This window comes from Microtus oregoni, unplaced genomic scaffold (genome assembly GCF_018167655.1).
Source record: "Microtus oregoni isolate MIOR12 unplaced genomic scaffold, Mior012 000001F_ref0000356, whole genome shotgun sequence".
NCBI lineage: Eukaryota > Metazoa > Chordata > Mammalia > Rodentia > Cricetidae > Microtus > Microtus oregoni.
The window spans coordinates 2,592,212-2,613,321 of NW_024543060.1; the positions used below are offsets into that span (position 1 = coordinate 2,592,212).

General features: G+C 43.4%; 1 protein-coding gene across 3 annotated transcripts in view; it reads left to right on the forward strand.

Moving 5' to 3' along the window:
* Positions 1-21,110, forward strand: part of Wdfy2 (WD repeat and FYVE domain containing 2) — a 136,255-nt gene that overhangs the window by 33,632 nt on the left and 81,513 nt on the right. For all 3 annotated transcript variants that reach the window (XR_005975883.1, XR_005975882.1, XM_041668136.1), the window contains exon 2: positions 18,402-18,469. Coding sequence is in view for 1 of the 3 variants with exons in the window: in XM_041668136.1 (XP_041524070.1) it covers positions 18,402-18,469 (68 nt within the window). In the remaining 2 variants the exon portion in view is untranslated. The remainder of the gene's footprint in view (positions 1-18,401; positions 18,470-21,110) is intronic.

A 21,110-nucleotide genomic window follows, 5' to 3' on the forward strand; every position in this document is an offset into this window, starting at 1 on the left:
TGTCCTCTTGGTCTGATTTCCTCTTCTCTGAGTAGTAAACAACTTCAGAAACAATTTCATGGCACATGTTGAGGATCTCCAAAATCTGAAATTGGCAATACTCTTAAGTTAGGACATTTGAGGACCAAGTAAGGCTACAAGTGGAAAATTCCATTCCTGATCTCATGTGGTGAGTCATGGTCAGAAGGCAGATGCACCGAGAATGTCAGTAACATCACCTCGGGCTGTGTGTGTGAAACAGTGGGGTTTGTGTGTGCACTTGAGTCGTGATCCTAGGCTATTTCATTATCTATACACAGGCATACTAAAATATGAAACGCTACTTTCCTATGCATTTCTTTTGCCCCTTTTCATGTGGCCCAGACTAGCTTCAAATTGCCTCTTAAGCCGAGGATGACTTTGAACTTTCTGATTTCTTGCCTCTACTCCCCAAGTGTTGGCGTGCACACTTGTTTTATGTGGTGCTCGGAATCAAATTTCATTCACGTTAGGCAAGAGCCTAGCAACTGGGGCTTCACTCCCAGTCTTAAACAGTTCTGGAGAGATTTGCAGTCTGTAAGAGTTTGCCTTTCCTGTTACACATTGTTTCTGAAATGGAAATACAAATGGGATTGCCATCTTAGAACTTATATGAGAATTAAATGATGTAAACCAGGGAAAGCGTTGTGTGTCCTAAAAGTACATTGTCACTGTTTTGTTTGTCTGTTGTTTTATTTAACTCTCTCTTCTAGTCGAATACTGTGGTTTCGAAGTGGTAGGCAAGGAGAAGTGTGTTGCCAGTCTGTAGTGCTACTAAGAGGTAGGCTTTAAGAGGCAGTGTCTATACATGGATGCCCGGGGTCTGGGATACAGTCTGTGGCCAGGTGGGTGTCTGAAGGCTGGGCCCTGCCAGGGCTATAATGTTTGGAGTGGCCTGTAATCTCCCCGAGGCTATGATGTTGTCCAGGCTAGGGCTGCTGCCTAGGGCCATGTCTGGGTCCATGGCCTTGCGGCAACTTGGGTCTGGGTGATGTCCATGGCTCCTATTGCCACTGAGGGCTCTGCGGATGCCCTGGTCCTGTCAGCCACCCAGGACCGTGTTGGTGTGAGAGTGTGTGTGAGTGGGCTGGATCTGGGGACCTGTGGACAGAAGAACTGGCCATTCTGCCTGTTGCGTTGGGTGAGAGCCTGGACAGTGTTGGAGAGTTTGCCTGGGTAGTGATGATGAGGGAAAGCTGGTAGGTTGACCAACCCAGCTACCACCCAGGCCCAGAACCAGGATGTTGGGTTAGCTCAACACAACATCCACCGCACTATGAACCACATGAAAAGGACAAACCTACCAATCCAAAACTCCATGTATCTCCATGACATAGGACAACAGGCTATCTAAGAGGAGCCCCAGGGAGAGCCCAGTATTGATGATGTAACAGAAGCCAGAGGCCTCAGACCAGACCAAGGACTCGTGGCAATGAACACTTGCAGTAAAGATGAATGGAATAAAGGGTGAATTGTGTGACTCACCAGGCCGCACTAACAGCTTTCACAAGATTCTTCTACCCCCCTTCTTTTGTTTGTTTGTTTGGTTTTTCCTTTTAAATTTTGTTTTGTTTTGGGGATGAGGTTGCATGGGCAGAGGGTGGGAGTGAGGGGATGGGGCAGTAAGTGGAATTGGGATTGCATGATGTGAAATTCACAGAGAATCAGTAGAAGCTGATGAAAAGAAAAGAGATGGGTCTAGAAGGAGGACACTAGCCATTGAAGAGATCACTGGGGCCTAAACTTTTGATTTTCTCTCTTTGCTTCTTGACTCCAAGAAATGAATAGGTTGTCTCTGCCACATACTTCCACTTTAATGTATGGTGCCACTAGTGGCCAAAAACCATGGCTGGAAACTACCCAAAAGATCCTTCCCTCCTCCCAGCTGATTATCTCAAACATTTAATCACAAACAGAGGGAGAAGTGGTGGTTTTGATCAAGCCACCACTCTCCACTTCTCTTCCCGTATCAGGCTGGGACAGACTAAGTTCCCCTTTAAATGGAAGTGCCTCATACACTCTCATTAGCCTTTTAGCTCTTAATGGAAGGGATAGAATTTTGTCTTTTGCTGAGTTTTGCTTATTTTTCACATCCATATGTGGTGTGTTCACGTACTCTTGACTTATAAACGTGTTTTAGACTAACAGGCCCCTCTTTTACGGTTAGCAAGTGTAGACAGAGGTTTTCATTGGGACTACCGTCTCTCCAGTAACCACACAGAGACTTAATAATCGTAAATGCTCAGCCGTTAGCTTGGCTTGTTACTAACTAGCTCTTCAACTTAAATGAACCCATATTTCTTTTTTTTTTTTATTTATTATGTATACAATTTTCTGTCTGTGTGTATGCCTGAAGGCCAGAAGAGGGCGCCAGACCTCTTTACAGATGGTTGTGAGCCACCATGTGGTTGCTGGGAATCGAACTCGCATCCTTTGGAAGAGCAGGCAATGCTCTTAACCACTGAGCCATCTCTCCAGCCCCATGAACCCATATTTCTTATCTACGCACTACCATGTGGCAGTACTTTTTCTCAGCATGTTATGTTCATCTTGCTTTTCTCCGCTTCTTGCTGGTAACTCTGCCCTCTTTCTTTCCCATGCTCTATTTTTGTCTGCAAGTCCCACCTGACCTTTTCCTGCCTAGCTATTGGCCAGTCAGCTCTTTATTAGCCAATGAGAGTAATACATATTCACAGTATACAAAAGGACTATTCCACAGCAATCAGGTTACTTTGCCTGTCATTAATAGACTTGTTTCTGCCAGAGGGGACAGAGAGGGAATTGATCTTGACGTCTTTTGGTATGGTCAAAACCAGTTAGTACTCGTGCTTTAGGCCAAGGAAGATCTTCTTAAACATGGAAAGCAACATCTGGAAGGAGTCAAAAGACTTTGCATAGCATATTCATGTCAGACAGACAGAGGCACAGGAGGCAGTACAGTGGACCTGGTCCAGGTCTTCTTTCATCTGCACGATCTGTCTATTCTTGGATCAGGAGCCATGTAGAGAGATGTGGGCTTGCCAGACAGGTGAGGGACAGACTACAATTCAGAAAGAGACCCACATGGTCAATTTGATTTTTGGAAAAAGAACAAGGGCAACTAACTGAATAGAGAAAGCATATTCTTTTAAGCACACGGCTCTGTAACAGTTGATATCTGTTGTGGGAGCCGCGGGCCTGCTTTTCGTCCTGCCAGGCTCCCGCAGGGCTAGCTTTACACCAGAAATAACAACACACAAACTGTATTCATTTAAACACTGCCTTGCCCATTAGCTCTAGCCCTTACTGGCTAATTCTGATATCCCCATCAACCCATCTCTAATAAACTGTGTAGCACCTGTCTTACCGGGAAAGATTCAGCATGTCTGACCTGGCGACATGTGTCTGCCTCTGAGAGGAGCTGCATGGTTTCTGAGCTCATTTCCTCTTCCTCCCAGCATTCTGTTCTGTTTACTCCGCCTATCTAAATTTTAACCTATCAGGACCAAGGAAGTTTCTTTATTTAACCAATGACCTTCCTCCATCAGATATCTACTCTGAGAAAATGACTTCAGGCCGTTGTGTACTCCTCCACAGACAGATATGGACACGAAACAGTTACAGATCCAAATGGAAACACAGGCCAAAATATTTGTGGTATGAACTGGATTGCAGTGGCACATGCCTGTGACCCCAGCACTCCAGGAGGCTGAGGCAGAAGCATCATGTGTTTGAGCTTGCCTTGACTATGTGTGAAGGCAGAGATCAGTCGCTTAATAAAAGGAATCCCACCCTAGCTCAGAACTAAGGAAACAGATCAGTGTTTATTAAGGGGAGACTTACAAAGTCAGGATGTTCTGCTTGAACGATGGACGAAGATCAGATCCAAAGCAAACTGAACAGCCAAAAACGGGGTTCAGGGGCAAGCAGAGAAAGGAAGGAAGGAGCCAGACATGTGTCTTGGTAAATAGTCCATGAGGCCACGCCCCAGTAGGGGATTAGGTATTAGCTGTAACCTTCCTGCAGCGTGAGCAGTTCAAGGCCAGCCAAGCCCATCTCAAAAGAACAAGGGCTAGGATTTCAGTTTGGCGGGAAATATTCACCTAGCTTATGTGTATTGGTTACTGACAAATATCTGATCAAAGCAACAGAAGGAAGGGAGGGAGGAAAGAGGCAAGGAAGGGGATAGGTTTCTTTGGCCCAGTTTGGAGGTATAGTCTTGCATGGGGTCCTTTTCCCCAACAGGACCGCGAGGCAGCTTGACCATATGGGAATGCTGGGACTCTGTTCATTTTCTCCTTTTCATTTAATTAAGGACCGTCATCCTTGGGATAGTGCTGCCCACATTCAATGATCTTTTCTCCTAAGTTAAATCTTTCTTCAGACTCCCCATTGACACACCTACCTAGAAATGTGTTTCCATGGTGATTCTAGATCCTGTCAAGTACAGGATTGCTACTAACAATCACAATTGGGTTGGATTGCCAACACTGCACACGAGTGCCAGAATACACACACACACACACACACACACACACACACACACGGCCAGAATTTGTCTTTTATTAAGATGCTCAGAAAGTTCCACTGTAAGGTGAATATTGAGATGCACTAGCTAAGCAGATGGTGGATGCTGGGGAGGACACAGTGTTTTAGCAGCAGGCCAGTGTGCATAGGGACACAGAGGAATAATGAGTCAGGGCAGCCAACTGGTGAAACCAGCCTATGCAGGTTTATAAGTGTGCAGTGACACAGAGAGGACAATGCAGTCAAGATTTTTATTCTTAAAATTTGATTTGTGCAAGTTCTAAAATTGTAAGGTTTTATTTTTCATAGCTTTTTAAAATAGTAAAATAAAAGGACTAACATTATAAGGTTTTTTTTTACTTGAATTATTCTTTTATTTGGTGTTTGCCTTCTTCTGTATTACTTATCTTATCGGCTATTTTTCTTATTGTTCCTCCTGATGTATGAAACTGAAAACTGGCAACTGCTGAGCAAGAGGACTAAGAGTAGTTTAGCGAGAACAAGGCATATTGGGAGCTGGGCTGTGTAGGGCAGGAGCAGCAGACATAGGTGAGATCCTGGAAGACCTGGTAAACCATAGAATTGTACTTGGTCCCGAGAATGCCGAATGACTAATGTAATTAGGTCATCTCAGAGAAGGGTGAACTAGGAGCTAGCAGTCTGGCTAGGAGTGTATCATAATCAAAGTGTAGTAAGGCAGTGTGGCTAGCAGACAGGACCCAACTCATACTAAGGATGGAGGTTGAAATGACAGAGGTTAGTAATTTATTGGTTGGTAGAGAAATTATCCCCTGACTTTAATTTTTGGTTAATCTAATATGCTTGAATGAGTGCAAGTCAAACTTAGCAATGGATTGAAATAACTAGAGTGATTGAGCTCTGTGCAGTGTGGTCTCTCAGAGTCAAAGAGAAACTCATTAAAGTGTTATCAGAGAGTTAATCCATCTTCCCAGTAAGTACCCATTCATGAAAAGCTATGCTGTGTGACTCAGGAAATGCAGATCTCATTCAGCGTTTTCCATACATCACTCCTGGGACAGTGCTGGCTGGCAGTCATACTGGGGACCGCTAAGCTGCTCATACTTTCATCTCCGCAGGGCTTCTCTCCATGCTGGTGCCTATTACATAGAACAGGGGTTTCCCCATCAGGCCTGCATTATAGAATGGCCTTTAGTGCCATGGGATTGTGTGGCTTCCCAACTTTCACTCAAGAGTTTTAGGTATTCAGTTCTTTTTGCAGTTTAGTGAATTCTTGGAAGTTTTAGGGATTAAGCTGTAGTTGCTCCTTTGCTTCCCCAACCCCACCCCAAGAAGCATAGATTCACAAATAAATGTTTCATGACCACCATTTCTCCAGCTTCTTGACACATTTAATCAGTTTACTTTTATGTTTTTTGGTAAGTAGAACTTGAAACAAAGGAGATCAAGAAGTAATCAATTATTTTTGCCAATAGTTACTTCTCCAGCCAACATATAGAGAAATTTTTACTGTTTTAGGTCCATCTCCATTTCTTTGTACTATGCATTTGACATGTCGGGGAATATTGATGCTAATTCTTTGGAAATTATAGGAAAGGTTCAATGTGAAGAAAAGCTAATCTGATTTGACTCTGAGGTGTATAAACATCATGAACAGACATTATTTTAAAAACCCACAGGAAGGCCGGTAGGCTCATTCCTTTATTCCCAGCACTCAGAAGGCAGAGGTAGGTGGCTCTCTCTGAGTTTGAAGCCAGTCTGGTCTACAGAGTGGGTTCCAGGATAGCCAGGACCACACAGAGAAACCCTGTCTCAAAAAACAAAACAACAGCAACAACCCCCCCCCCCAACCACAAACACCACCCTCCTCCTTGCAACACAGGAAGAGGTTCTTATGGGGAGGTACGTATATGCTTTGATGCTTTGGTCTGTCTTCCTCCCTCTCTTCTCCTCCCTCCCCTCACTCCCTCTTGAGAAATGGTCACTGAGTAGCCCTGGCTGTCTGAAACTCTGTTGACTAGGCTGACCTTGAGCTCACAGAGATGCTCCTGCTTCTGTCTCCCAAGTGCTGAGATAAAAGGTATGCTCTACTATGCCTGATTTGATTTCCCAAGATGGCAGAAGTTTTGTTGTTTTTGACCCATTCATTCTAATTCATCACTTCATATCAAACAACACTGTAGAGGGCAGTGGCCACTCTTTTTATGTCCATTTGACTAGGCAGAGTAAAAATGTAGTTCATTGCCTTCGATTTTCATGGTTTATGCTTCCTTTGTACAGAACATCAGATTTGTATTAAATTTGTCAGAATTATATTTAGTTCTAGTTACTTTAAGAAATATTTACATGACCAGGCAGTGGTGGCACATGCCTTTAATTCCAGCACACAGGAGGCAGAGACAGGCAGATCTCTTGAGTTTGAGGCCAGCCAGGTCTGCAAAGCAAGTTCCAGGCCAGCCAAGACTGTTACACAGAGAAACTCTGTCTTGAAAAACCAAAAAGAAGAAGAAGAGGAGGAGGAGGAGGAGGAGGAGGAGGAGGAGGAGGAGAGAAGAAGAAGGAGGAGAAGGAGAAGGAGAAGAAGAAGAAGAAAAGAAGAAGAAGAAGAAGAAGAAGAAGAAGAAGAAGAAGAAAAAGAAAGAAAGAAAGAAAGAAAGAAAGAGAAAGAATTATTTACTTATAAATGTGTTTAGGTGCTCCAGAGACCAGAAGGCAAACCTTTGGACTTGGAGTTGCAGGTGTTTGTGATCCATGTGACTTGGGTGTTGGGATCTGAGCTCCCTCCTCGTGCTCTCCACTGCTCAGCCCTCTCTCTACCTGTTCGGTTACTTCCTGAACAAGGCGGAGCTATAATGGCTTCCATGACTCCACCTAAAGCTCAGTATTTGTCTCTCTGTCCTCAAAGAGAGCAGGCACATGTTTAAAATGATTAGATTATTTAATGTGGAGTTATTTTATGTCATAGCAGTTTTCTGTTGGGAGAAGTATGTTGTGTCTCCCCACTCCCCAGGCATTATGGATAGCACTGCGGAAATCATTTCACTTGGGTCAGCTCACGAGAAGCCCATGTACCACTGTGCTTTGCTCCCCCTCCACTGTTTGCTTCTGTCTCAGAAATGTATTCAGAGATTTTGATGTGACAACTTAAATTTTTTTTTTCTGGTGGGAGGATTTGGTACTATGTACAAATTTCTTAACATTTGGGTACATCTGTTAGATAAATAGCACTAAGTGGCCAGTTTTAAAAATATAACCCATGCAAGAGTCTTCAGAACCCGTTACCTAAGAGTAAAAGATATTTTTTTTCTGTGAACTATTTATTAATATCAATAGAGGGTATTAAACCAATTCAAATCACTAATGGATGACAAGTGCTTAGTATCTCTCAGATTAATATCCACTGCAGTTTTCCTATGATCTCTGCACTCGCAGAGGAGGCTGTTGTTGGTAGAATATGCATATATAGTTGTTGATAGAAATCAAGAACTCAAATAATCTAAAAGCAATTTAGTGTGAACAATTCCAAGCATATACAAGAAACAAATATAGTGAAAAATCATTCACTGGCTTCAACTGTCATTCTCTGTCACTCTGTTCCTACATCTGCTATCTCCACCCCTCACTGCGAAGGAGTGGGGTTCTCTTTAAACAGAGTCTAGGGCTGGGATGTAGCTCAGTGCTGCTGGGTGTGCTTGGGGCCATCCCTGGGTTCATTCTCTGATGTATGCACACACATTTCATCTGATAACCCCAACATGTATCAATAAAGGATAACTTCTCTGTGTACCGCTGTCATATAGAAGAACTAAGGTAACAGTAATGTCTTAATATCATGTCACAGTCTGGGGCAGTGTCTAATCAAGGGTCGCATTGTATCCATGATGGCCTGACTGGGACTGGATGTGACCTTGCCCCATCCACCTGCTGCATAACTTCCATCAAATCATTAAAGTCCCCTAGGGTTCCAGTGCCTTCACACAGCCCTTGGGGGTGCCTTTGCTTTGCTCATTTCAGGTGACTGTAAAAGGATTAAGAGAATAGAGGAGGACAAGCAGGATGGATGGTGGTCTTTGTTTTCTGCTTGCTTTATTGTTTTGTAAGTAGAAAATGCCTCTCAGCCCCAAGTTCTGCTCCACTCAGGCCCATCTTATCAATGGAGCTATTCTAACAGTGGTAGTTTATGGACTCATGTAGACTAGGGTTGATTTCAGTGTGTGGGCTTTTTATTTGCAAGCTCTTTCTAATAAAGTTTTAACAAAAAAACTAAGAATTATGTCTAAAATTTCATTTACCCTCAGAGATTCTTATATAATTTTAAGTTGCATTTTTTTTGGGGGGGGGGGAGAGGGGAAGGTGTTTTTTGAGACAGGGTCTCCATGTGTAGCCTTGTCTCAAAAACCGCTTTCTAAGAAGTGAATGACATTGATTTTGTCTGTCCTTCTCAAATGCTGGGATTACAGGTGAATGTATTACCATGCCTGGTGTCTGTTCCCTGCTTTAGTTTCCTTCACTTTTCAAATATTGTTTACTTACCCTATTCATATTTTAAAGGTTTGTTTTATTCTTGAAATAAATATGATTATCTTCTATTTAATGTCACCTATCTGCTGTTAATTATAAATTATTCATTTTTGTTTAGCTTTCTTTGGTATGGGGACATTCTTGGGGGCTTCCTTGAAGGTGGGTGTTTCTAGAGGCCTGGTTTGTTTTCATTCCTGTGTTGTCTGAGGACAGTGTAATATTGGACCACTGGAGACTTTTTTGATGATCTAATTAGATTTTGTCCTTATAGCCTCATTGTTTAGATATCTTCTTTTTATCCAGACATTTGTCCTTTGCTGTCACATTTTTGCAGGGTGGGATTTATTGTCATTCTCCAGAGTGTCACCCTTGAGGTCTCCACCTGTACATCTTGACCTTTGCTTCTGTGCTAGGCCCAGTGGCCTTCAGAGTTCAGGGGGGGGGGTCTTGGAACTAAACCTGGGCGGTAGACATTGGTAATAGGTGTACCTATTACCTTGCGTTTGGGAACTGCAGGTTATTTATGGGCAAGTTGGCAGTGTTTTTTGTTTTGCTTGTTTTGTAAACACGCATTCCTTCATTTTGATGGTTTAGTCCAGGTCTTCCTCTGCCACAACACTAATTTTTCTCTCTTGGAAGAGTGGTTGGATTTTGTGAGGCTTTTTTTATGTTTTCTTGTTTTTAAAATATGGGTAATTCTGTTTTAGTCAGCTAACTTCCAGACTGGAACAGTGGCAACCATGTTGGCTTCTTTGTCCTTTGATTCCATCTTCCTTCCTGTACCTCAGTTGTTACTGCTGTCAAAATCAGTGTCCGGAGACTTCTCTCATGATGCAAACATGGTTCAGAAACTCTTTTTTATTCTTCCTTTTTAGGGTATCATGCCTGATTCTTTGAGCCCAAGTTTCAGTTGGACTGAAATGCTGCCCTGCTCTGGAGTGCCCAGATGGATCCCATTATCACACTGTCAGCTAGGCTGGCTTTGGGTCACTCTGCTTGCTGCTATATTCTAATTGCTGTGTTATTGATGGCCCTATGAAAACGCCAATTTTAGAAATTCTGAGTTGTATTTATTTATTTGTTTAGATTTTTTTTAAAGACAGGGTCTTTCTGTGTAACTCTAGACCAAGCTAGCTCTCACAGTGATCCTCCTGACTCTAGCTCCTGAGCGCAGGGACTACAGCTGTGTGCCACTGCTCATTCCCTTTTTACCACGCATAGCTAGCTGCAGTTTTAAGTATATTTTAGGTGACTTTCCGTATATAACCAGTATTGAACATTAACACTGTTCACTTCCAGAACATCTTCATCATCACAGAGAGACTGTCCTTTCCTTCCCTGTAGCTCTGCTGTGACTTAGGTGACAGGAGAGAGCAATTGCTTCCACTTGCTGATCTGGGGTCCTGACAGTCAGGACATTCTGAGAGTGGCTTCTCTTGCTTCTCAGTGTTAATATGACATTCCTCTGGAGCCTTCATTCCATGCCTGCCACTGTCACAGGTGACAGGAATTTACCCACAGTGGATGGAGTCAGGATCAACATTTAAGTATAGGCCATTCCTCCAGTGACATCCAGGTTCTTCCTTCTGGGCAGTGCTGACAAGCATGAGTGAATCACTTAGGTTCAAGGTTTCTACTCATGGTTCGGTTCCTTTGCTATGAGAACAGATGACATTCCTGACAACCAGGCTCTGCCAGCCTGTGACCTGCTAGCACGTCACTTCTGCTACCCTCTGTTATCAAGAAGATGTTTATTTTTCTCTTTTATGTTTTATTCTTTTTCCTTTATATATTCACCTTAGCATTTGAAAGCAACCCCTCTGTTAAATAGCATAGGTGATAAAAATATCAGTATTAGAACATGTAAACCCAGAGATATTCTTAAGAGTTTAATATAAAAATACTAAAGAAAATACAAAATATAAAAATACTCAAATTTGCACAGTTGTCAGGAGGACTCCTGTCTCCCAGGTGAACAGCCTTGCTTACTGGTGCTGACTGCTGATGTCATGTGTCCTCAAAAGATGCAGCACAGGGTGGTCCTGAAGCTTTGTCATGTCTGACGAGTCCCAAAGGCCTCCTGAGGGCTCTTCCTTAGTGAGACGTGCTGTGCAGAAACACCACAAGCAGGAGGGTGTCGGGAAGCCAGATGCCCACAGTGGTGAAGGACAGAAACTGCAACACTCTCGCCACAGCCTGAGGGAGCAGAACACATAAAAGCCAGACCACAGAGCAAGGACACAGTTTGTAGACACAGGTACTGCTTACTCCCACAGCTACTCAGTGAAGCCCCTGGGACTTTCTCCAGGGCCCAGACTGCTATCCAGAGACCCTGGCCAGAAAACCTGCCTCTGGGTACCAGTACTTGCTCACATTAAAACTATAAGTAAAATGAGTTTACTTATAGTTTTGCCTAAAACTGGGGAGAAGAAAAGGTCCTAGCCTGTCTCTACTTTGTCCACAGCACTCTTCCAGTTTACAAACAAGGTGGCAGGGAGACTCAGAAGTGCTCAGTGTTAACCATGATCTGTTACCAGGACTGGAGCTAGAGTTCATCGGCATTCCCAGCATGGTGTGAGATTTCCTCTAGGAACCCTAATCCCTGGGACTTCATACATGGGTGGTGACAGATGATAGTGCAGTTGTGGTCATCATCTTCGTTATGTGTACCTGTCACATGGGTCCCTTTATCATTTTAAGGCTCCATTTTATCCACTTAAAAGTACTTTCAAACCTGATAGTCATGCCTCTTGTGATTTCTGTAACCAGTGTAAACTGTGAAGGTTCTCCCAGACTGTGGAGTAAAAGAGACACGCCTCCGGTGGTAAACTGTCCAGGGAAGGTGGCTGTCACGTGCACACCTTAAAGCTGATAATGTTTGTTGAGCAGTAATTCCTTCCACTCAAGGAGCTGGGCTGTGGCACTCTACACCTCTTCTGCAGCTACTGACAGATGGCGCTGCTTAGAGGTGCTGCATCGAAGAACATGGCCAGTGTCTGTGAGTCAGCAGAGCAGCGTAGGTCTTTAACAGTGGGGTCCTTGATTTGAGGAATTGAACTCTGAGGCAGAAGCGACCAGGGACTGGATGGCACCCAGCTTTAATTGTCGTTATGCACTGGCAGCTTCTGGGCATCAAAAATACGTAGGGCATCAATGAAGATTAGATTTAGGTTATTTACTGTGCGAGCTGAATGCAGTATTAGGAACAACATAGTCATTAGAAATCTATTATCCAAGCGAGAGCTTTTTCCTTTAGGTTAATCTCTCACATCCACTTTCTCAGAATCTCTGCAGTTGTCTTTGCGTTTGGAACATTTTTTATCCATTAAACCAGTTACTGTAAAAACTACCAGAAGACACTGACTAACATCCCATTGCTCAAACTCTTCCTACTAACAGCTTGCCAGGGCTGCCCTGTTCCTTGTCTGTGTGTTGCCGCGGCAGCCAGTAATCTGTTGGAGAGGCTTTCCCTGGAAACCCAGATTTACCACACACAGTGGAATTTGCTCTATACTCCTTACCCCAAGTTACTTCAGTGATGCAAAAACAGTTGTCCTCAGGGAATTGAAGCTTGTTGCCATGGTAACTAATGAAGGTTGCCTCATTCTCAGGCACATTTTTAAAGCCTGGATTTCAACATGGATTGTCTTTTTTTTTTTTTTTTAGTAGCTTAGCAACCTGTGATACAATGTTTGTTGACACCCCAACCCTCCTTTTTCTCCTCAGAAAAATGAGCTCTGAAGATAGTATTTGTTCACTGTGAGTTTAGTGTAGTTTTTTAGGTATTTAGATGAGAATGATCTTACTTTCTAGATGAAATCAGGGCGCATTCTGTCTCTAAAGGGCCGTTCCTTTGCTTTTCAGTGACCTAAGCTGGGAGATCTCTGCACTTGTTTTTCTCCCACACCCCTTGGCTGTTGGCGCTCTTCAGGGGCTGTGCTCAGCGTTCTCTTCTCATTTACTGCTCTCAGCTCCCGTGTGCTATGACTCCTAGCTCACACCTTACACTGAATCCCAGGCAGGCAGTTCTTGCTATGGCAGCCCTGAGTGTACTCTCCCACACTCAGTGTGTTCCAACGTAAACACTGCTTTCCACAAACAAACAAACAAACAAACACCACTTGCTAATAATGAAAGGTCCCACTGTTCTCAGATAGCCACAGTCAGTCGGCACCAGAGCCTGACACTACATTTCTCAACCACTAAAAATCTGTCCTTGTGGTTTTAGACCCTTGGCATGCTCTCTTTCTACCCCTTGTACCATCACCCACTCGCTCAGTGCTAGGTCAGGATTGATCAAGGCCATATGGAAATAAAATAATAAACCAACCTCAGCAGAAGCAGGACGATGGAAGGACCCCAATCTCTCCCTGGCAGTGGAGTCATTGCACCCAGGCGCAGGGGACTTGGGGCTTTATCGGGAAGTCAGGGGACCTTTGGGGAGGGAAGTTTTATCAGTGGAAGGAAGTTTTATCAGTGGAGGGAAGTTTTATCAGTGGATGTGCCCCTTACAGGCTCAGGGCTGAATGAGTTCAGCAGATGTTCTGTATGCTGTTTTCGGTCAGGCAGGTGTTCTTATCCTTACGTTGAGTTGGGAGTTTCTCAGCTGTCTCGGGTTGTTTTAGGTCATTAACCCCGCACTGTGCTGGAGATATGTTGTACATGATAGGCAGTGCTCTACCACTCAGCAGAGTCCCCCAGACATCTTGTCTTTTGCGGGGAGGGGGGGGGGTTAGTATAAATTGCAGTTTATGGAGGTGGGTATAAAGCCAGGTTTGTGTTAGAGACTGAATCACTGAGTAACCTTTTGCAATTGTTGACAGAATGTTGCAGCTCTGGAGCCAGTTTTCTGGGGCTGCTTTTCAGTCTCTTTGAAAGTCTTTTATTGCCCACTCTGTGTCTGGCCTGACATCCTTTTGACTACCACTTAAACCTTTGACATGTAATTTTTTATGCATTTATTAGCATATGTTAATTATACTTATTAGGCATCATTGTATCATTTTCATGCATGTGCATAATGTATTTTTACCATCTCTTGTCCCTGTCTACTCCTCACTTTTCCTATTTAAGCAGCTTCTTAGCAGAGCACTGGCTTCCACCAGTAAACTAAGAATGTCATCACTCTTGGTCCCAACCAGTGAATTGATTTGGTCTGGCTTTGTTTTGCTCTGTTACTAATAAAAGCACATGTATTTACTGTCAGTGTAGAACACACTATTTGATATAACCCAATTCCTGTTCCCAGACCATGGCCTGTCATAATTGGCTCAGAATAAATTACCTCTGAGGAGAAAGCAAACCAATTACTTTAGGGCAATCAGGACTTTCCCTGCTTCCCGCAAACAAACAAATGGGGTTCTGTCTCTAGCTCCTTATTCTAAGTGGCCTCTATAGCCCTCCATGCCCTTCTGGCTGCTCCTTTTCTCACCATTGCAGCTCATAGGGCAGTCTCCCTGTTTGTCCCTCGGCTGTCCTCAGTACCCCCATATGCTCTCATAGTCTTTAGTCCTTACCTCCCTTTACTGGAGTTCCGCCTCTGCCAGCTATCCCTGTGGATGCCTGCAGCTTTCCCCTACTGACCCCCCACCATGAAAGAGGGCAGGGCAGTCAGCAGGGGCCCAGTTTCCTTTCCCAGCACACTGCCCTCTACTGGCTTAACCCTGTCTCTGAGTTATAGTTATTTTCCTGTCTTCTTTGCTTCCCTTCCTCCCTCCACCACCATCCCCAGGGAAGCAAGGGATATGAGGTAGCTGGTCACACTGTGCCTGCAGCTAGGAAACAGAGATGAATATTACGTTCTGCTTTTATTCAGGGTAGGACCTGAGCCCTTGTGGTGGTGCCAGTCACCTTGACAATGAAGACTAACCATCACATCTTTTATTTGTTTGACTAGTTATCCAGGTTGTGCTGGCAGTGGCTCAAAAAAGGGGAGCATACCTTCCTTCTTCCTAATTTTTAGGGGGAGTTTTCTGTAACCAGTGAGGATGCTCTGAGTGTGAATTTTCCATGAATGCCTAGTGTGGCTCATCTTCATTGTCTGCTTGGCTGGATTTGGAATCACCTAGGAGACGTTGGGCATGTTTGTACCAGCATTTACAAAGAGAATTTCAGAGAGAAAGACTTGCCTTGAATGTGAGTACTTACATCTTGTAGGTGGGGTTCTGAGTTGGATTAAACCGAAGGAAGAGAAAACCAGCTGCTTACCAGCATTTGTCTCTCTGTTCTGTGCTTTGTTCTCAGGTGACCACTCATCGTGTCTTCAGACTGTAAGCCAAGATAAAACCACCCTTTAGCTGCTTCTTTAAGTATTTGGTTTGTAGGGACAGGAAAGTAGCTAGTAGATGCCCTACATTAAGTTAAGGAAGACTCCTTCCACTTGAGGTGTTAAATGCATTCCAGTTAGATCAGCTACTTTCAACCTGTGGGTAGAGACCCCCTGGGAGTCAACCAAGACCGTCGGAAAACACAGATATTTATATCACAGTTCACAATGGTAGCAAAATTACAGCTATGAAGTAGCAATGAAAATAATTTTTTGGTTGCGGGGGTCACCACAACATGAGGAACTATATTAAAGGGTCACAGCATTAAGAAGGTTGAGAACCACTGAGTTAGATGATCAGAGATGCTCTACTTTACTGATAAACTGTGTTATATGGGTTGATTTTCTTACTCTAAATGACCCTTGGATCTTGGAATAAGTCCCAACTGATCATGATGTACGATCCTTCTGTTGTGCTGTTGAGTTTGATTTGCCAGTGTTTTATTGAGAATCTTGGCATCTATATTCATAAGAAATATGAACTTGAGATTTTTTTTAATGATGTGTTTGCCTAGCTTTGCTGATTTTTTTCTTCATTTATGGGATGGGCTGGGTTTTAAGTTTATTTTATTAGTTCTTTGAGGGTTTTTGGTTTTGTACAGTGTGGTTTGATCATACTTGCCCTGCTCCCCTACCTCTTTCCAGATCCACTCCACTTTGTCTACCCACTGACCTTGTGCCCCCCTCCCCCGTCTTTTTAAACAAAGCAAAACAAATCCATTGAAGACCAGTTTGTGCTGCCCAGATATCCTTGCTATGAGGTCTTCCGCTGGAGCATGATCAGCTCATCAGGAGATGTACTCTTAGAAAACTGTCTCCTCCCTCCCAGTACCTAACAGTTGCGTCACCATTTGCGTCACTGCCGGGGTGGACTTGTATGCCAAGCCCTCCCTCCAGGCTGGCGTTTGGTCTGCCTTGATCTGGCACAGGTTTTGTGCTCACTGTCACAGTTGCTGGGAGTTGACGGTGCAGCTGTTGTGCTGTGTCCTGAAGATGCTCCTCTGGAGTCATCCACGTCTCCTGGCTCTTACACTTTGTTGCCTTTTCTGCAACGATCCCTTAGCCTTGGGATGTTTGTGTGTGTGAAGTATATAAATTCCCACTGGGGCTAAGTAGTCACTTACTCTACACTTCCGTCAGCTTTGGGTCTCTGTGTTAATCACCATCCACTGCAAATGGACACTTCAATTAGGGCTCAGAGAAGCCTTGGTCTGGATGCCCGCTTAGACTTTCATTTTTGCAGGGCAGGTCAGCAGATAGTTTTGGTTGATAGTTGTTTCATTAAGCACCTCCCCTCTTTCTGTCCTCCAGTCTGTGAGAAGTTGGTTATTGATGCCCTATTGAATGGAATGAGTTGTTTTCTTTCTCTGCCTTTAAGATTTTTTTCTCCTTGGTGTTTGATGATTTGATTTTAATCTGTGTGTTAAATCTGGTATAGTCTATCTTCTTGGAGTTCTTTGAGGTTCTTGGATGTGTATGTCTTTCACCAAATTTGGTAAATTTCTATCTGTTTTTCCTGAAGTGCTTTTCTCTACCTTTCTCTTCTTGCAGGACTCCCATGTTTGTGTGCTGCTAACCTAAACCATGCCGCCCAGCTCCCCTAAGCTGCGGCTTTGTTGTTGCTTATTTTGTTTCTGTCAGTTATTCTTTTCTGTGGCAGCCTCTCATCAGGGCTCAGTTGTCCTGGCTTCAGGCTTGCCTCTTCTCTTTTGTCTGCTCAGACCTCCTGCAGGTCTTTCCTGGTCTTTCTTGTTTCTCTAAGCAGTTTGGTTTCAGCTACCATGCTCTGCAATATTTCAGCCCAATTTCCTTATAGAGTATCCATCAGAAGTAATACTTTCAGTCCAATCATACATTCATACCGGTTTTGTTTTGTCGTCTGTGAGTTCTTAGGCGGTCTGCCAGTAAGCCCAGTGCTTGGACTTCTTCCTGGTTAATTTTTGTCAATTTTGTTCTCCCCTTGAGATGATCCGTGCTTTCTATTTCATTGTATACTTCACAGTTTCCTGTTGAGAGCGGGTAAGAATGCAGTAACCCTGGGAGTCAGATTCTCTGTCTTACTTATTTTGTGATTTCTACAAGAACTGTATTCCCTGTGTATAATCTTTGAAAACTCTTTTCCGCCGTCTCTGAGGTCAGCCAACAGTCTGGGTCCAATAGGAAAAGGAATGTTTCTGTTATTCATTTCTGTAAGGACGTCCTTCAGCCCTAAGAGGGTTGAGCCTCTGTTGTGGTCACTCACTGGACACTCAGGGAAATCAGAACACATGTCACCACATTGTCGAGGACTTGTCTCCACTCTCGCTCTAGCAGCTTCCATGGCTACCTGCCATATGGAGCCTGGATGGTGGAAGATACTGAATGCTGGAATTCAGTGCCATGCCCCTCCCCCCTTTTGTTCCTAGTTCAGGTTCCTTCTCCAGGTGATGAAAACGTTATTTAGTAGACCTCAGAATTCGAAGTAATTGATTTTAGCAGTTCTTGTCAGCTCGGTAGTTGATTTGGTAGAGAGACTGATTTTTCAGTGTTTTACCTCAATATCTTCTAGGATATCACTCCTGTATTGATTCCTTAATTTAAAGGGGGTTTTATTTATTTGTTTTATTTATGTGTGTGTGCATGTGTGTCCATGCATGTGTACCTGGAAAAACTGTTTCTTGAGATAAAAGCCTGGCTTACAAGGCATGAACTTATTGTTTTGTCCCTTTCCTGTTATATGTTACATATTATTTTATGTGATCTCTGCACTTTACACAGAGCAGTTTCTCTGTGGTGCAGTAGTAATGACCTGTGATTTCCTAAAACAGTGGATGCTTTCAGCTCACTCATGGAAAGCCAGACACTTGGAAAGACAAAACAGTAAAGTGAATTTTTTTTAAACTGTAAGGAATATAAGACTATTGGATAGACTCATGTAGTACGCATCTCTGTTATACCTGCCATGAATCTGTACATGTATAATATTGAAAGGTTTGATTTCTGTGTATTACTGTCTTTGCATGCCTCCAAAGGCTGTGATTTCATGTATCCATTTTCCTCTGCTCTGTTGTAGGACAGTTCGTGTTTGGTTAAAGAGGGACAGTGGACAGTACTGGCCAAGCATATACCATGCAATGCCTTGTAAGTATCTTGGTTTCCTGAGAACACAGATTCTATCCCAGTGACTCTTCCTTCCCTGTTTACCTTTTTGTATTTTTTTTAAAGATTTATTTATTTATTTATTTATTTATTTATTTATACAGTATCCTGCCTGTAGGCCAGAAGAGGGCATCAGATCTCATTACAGATGGTTATGAGCCACCATGTGGTTGCCGGGAACCGAACTCAGGACCCTCGGAAGAGCAGTCAGTGCTCTCAACCACTGAGCCATCTCTCCAGCCCCACCTTTTTGTATTTTTATCTCGAGTTGTTAAACCATTTATTCAAAATTCAGGACACTCAGCATTGAGTATTCCATTCTCAAGAATTGAAACATTCTAATTGGAAGTGAATCTGTTTTTACCAAAATCTTTCTGGAGAAATATGCCCTTGTACTACTAATTGGTTCAAGAGTTTACTGGTTTACATTGTTGGCATAAACCATCAAGGCAATAGTGGACTCAATCAATGGCAGCAACCAGTTTTCCACTCTGGGAGATCACAGATCTGAAAGGGGAGGAGAGGACAGGAGCGAAGAGGTGGGTGAAGAAAAGAATTTCCTAGATTCTAATACAAGTTCCTCTTCAGCTGAAAAACTGACCTGTCAAGTTAAAACATTATTTTTAGTCTAGAAATTTTATTCTTTAAAATTAGTGAGATTTGCCAGGCAGTGGTGGCACATGTCTTTAGTCCCAGCACTTGGGAGGCAGAGGCAGGTGGATCTCTATGAGTTCAAGGCCAGCCTGGTCTGCAGAGCAAGTTCCAGGACAGCCGGAGCTGCAACACAGAGAAACCGTGTCTCAAAAAAGAAAAAAAGAAAAAGAAAGGAAGGAAGGAACAAAAATTAATGAGGTTATTTATTCTATTGTTTGTTTTGGTGTAAAATAATTGTTTGATTTTATACGGTAAACATTTTTTTTCTTTTCTTTTTTGTTAAGATTGGGTCTTACCGTACACCTTGTCTGATCTGGAACTTGCTATGTAGACCAGGTTGGCCTTTTGGTTTTTTTTTGTTTGTTTTTTGTTTTTTTGTTTTTCGAGACAGGGTTTCTCTGTGGCTTTGGAGCCTGTCCTGGAACTAGCTCTGTAGACCAGGCTGGTCTCGAACTCACAGAGATCCGCCTGCCTCTGCCTCCCGAGTGCTGGGATTAAAGGCATGCGCCACCATCACCCGGCTCAGGTTGGCCTTTTGCTTTTGTCTTCCCCTATATCTCCATTGTCAGGGACTGGAGTACTGGGATTAAAGACCTGTGCAACCATGCCCAGCGTCCATTTAAATCTTAATTAAAGTTGGCATTGTAGAAAAATCTCCCTGACTTGTTAGGGCTCATACGCTCTTTGACTGCTTGTAGTGTAGGTCTCGTCCCATCAGAAGTATCCCAGCTTCAGAAGTATATGACACTATACCAAGCCAAAGTAGGTTCTAGGTGATTTATTTATGCCTCTGACAGAGGAATACTATAATATTTTGCCTATTCATGAGTAAATGATTTATTTTTTATAGTTTTTATACAGTGTATTTTGTTTATTTATTTATTTATTTTTTGGTTTTTCGAGACAGGGTTTCTCTGTGGTTTTGGAGCCTGTCCTGGAACTAGCTCTTGTAGACCAGGCTGGTCTCGAACTCACAGAGATCCGCCTGCCTCTGCCTCCCGAGTGCTGGGATTAAAGGCGTGCGCCACCACCGCCCGGCCTATACAGTGTATTTTGATTGTGTTCCCTATAACTCATCCTAGATCCTCCCCATTTCCTTACCCATCCAAATTCTTGTCCTCTTTGTACAACCCCCCAAAAAACAAACAAAAATCACTAAGATCCCATATGTCAAAGCAAAACAAAGAGCCCCCCCCCCCCCCCGCAACCTACCCATTCAAAACTAAACTCATGGAGTTCATTGTGTTGGCCAACTACTCCTGGAAATGGGCCTGCCCTAGAGTATGGTTAATATAGACAGTGACAAATCAATTGAAGGGGGGAACCCCGATTTCCTTTTCCTTGCAGGTATCAATTGTAAATAGCTTCCTAGTTAGTGGTAGGGCTTTGTGTCTACTTGCTTTCTGGGATTTGGCTGGGTTGACTGTGCAGGGCTTGTTTGTGCTACCACAGTCTCTTTGAGTTCCTATGCGAATTAGTCCTCGTATGTCTGCAAGACATTGTTTCTTTGGGGTCACCCATTATCTGTCTCTCATACTCTTTCCACCTCCTTTTCTGCATAGGTCCCTGAGATTTGAGGGTAGGGGTTTGATAAATACATCCCCGTTAAGACTGAATGATCCAGAGTCTCTCATGCTAGGCATATTGTCCAGCTGTAGATCTCTTTGTTAGTTACCATCGACTGCAAGAAAAAGCTTCTATGGCTATGCCAATATGTCAGTTGGAGGTATTATGTTATGTTCCTTTATCAGAATAGTAGTAGTGGGATTTCCCTTGGGCCCATGACTTATCCAGTCTCAAATATTTGGCCACATTAGCAGGGTTAGATATGGGTTCCACCTCTCAAATGGGCCTTAAATCCAATTTTAAAAAGTTGTTGGTTACTTTCATAACATTCATGCCATGGTTGAACCAGTATATGCTCCAGGCTTGTTGCTATGATAGTCAATGGTATTGACAATGACTTTTC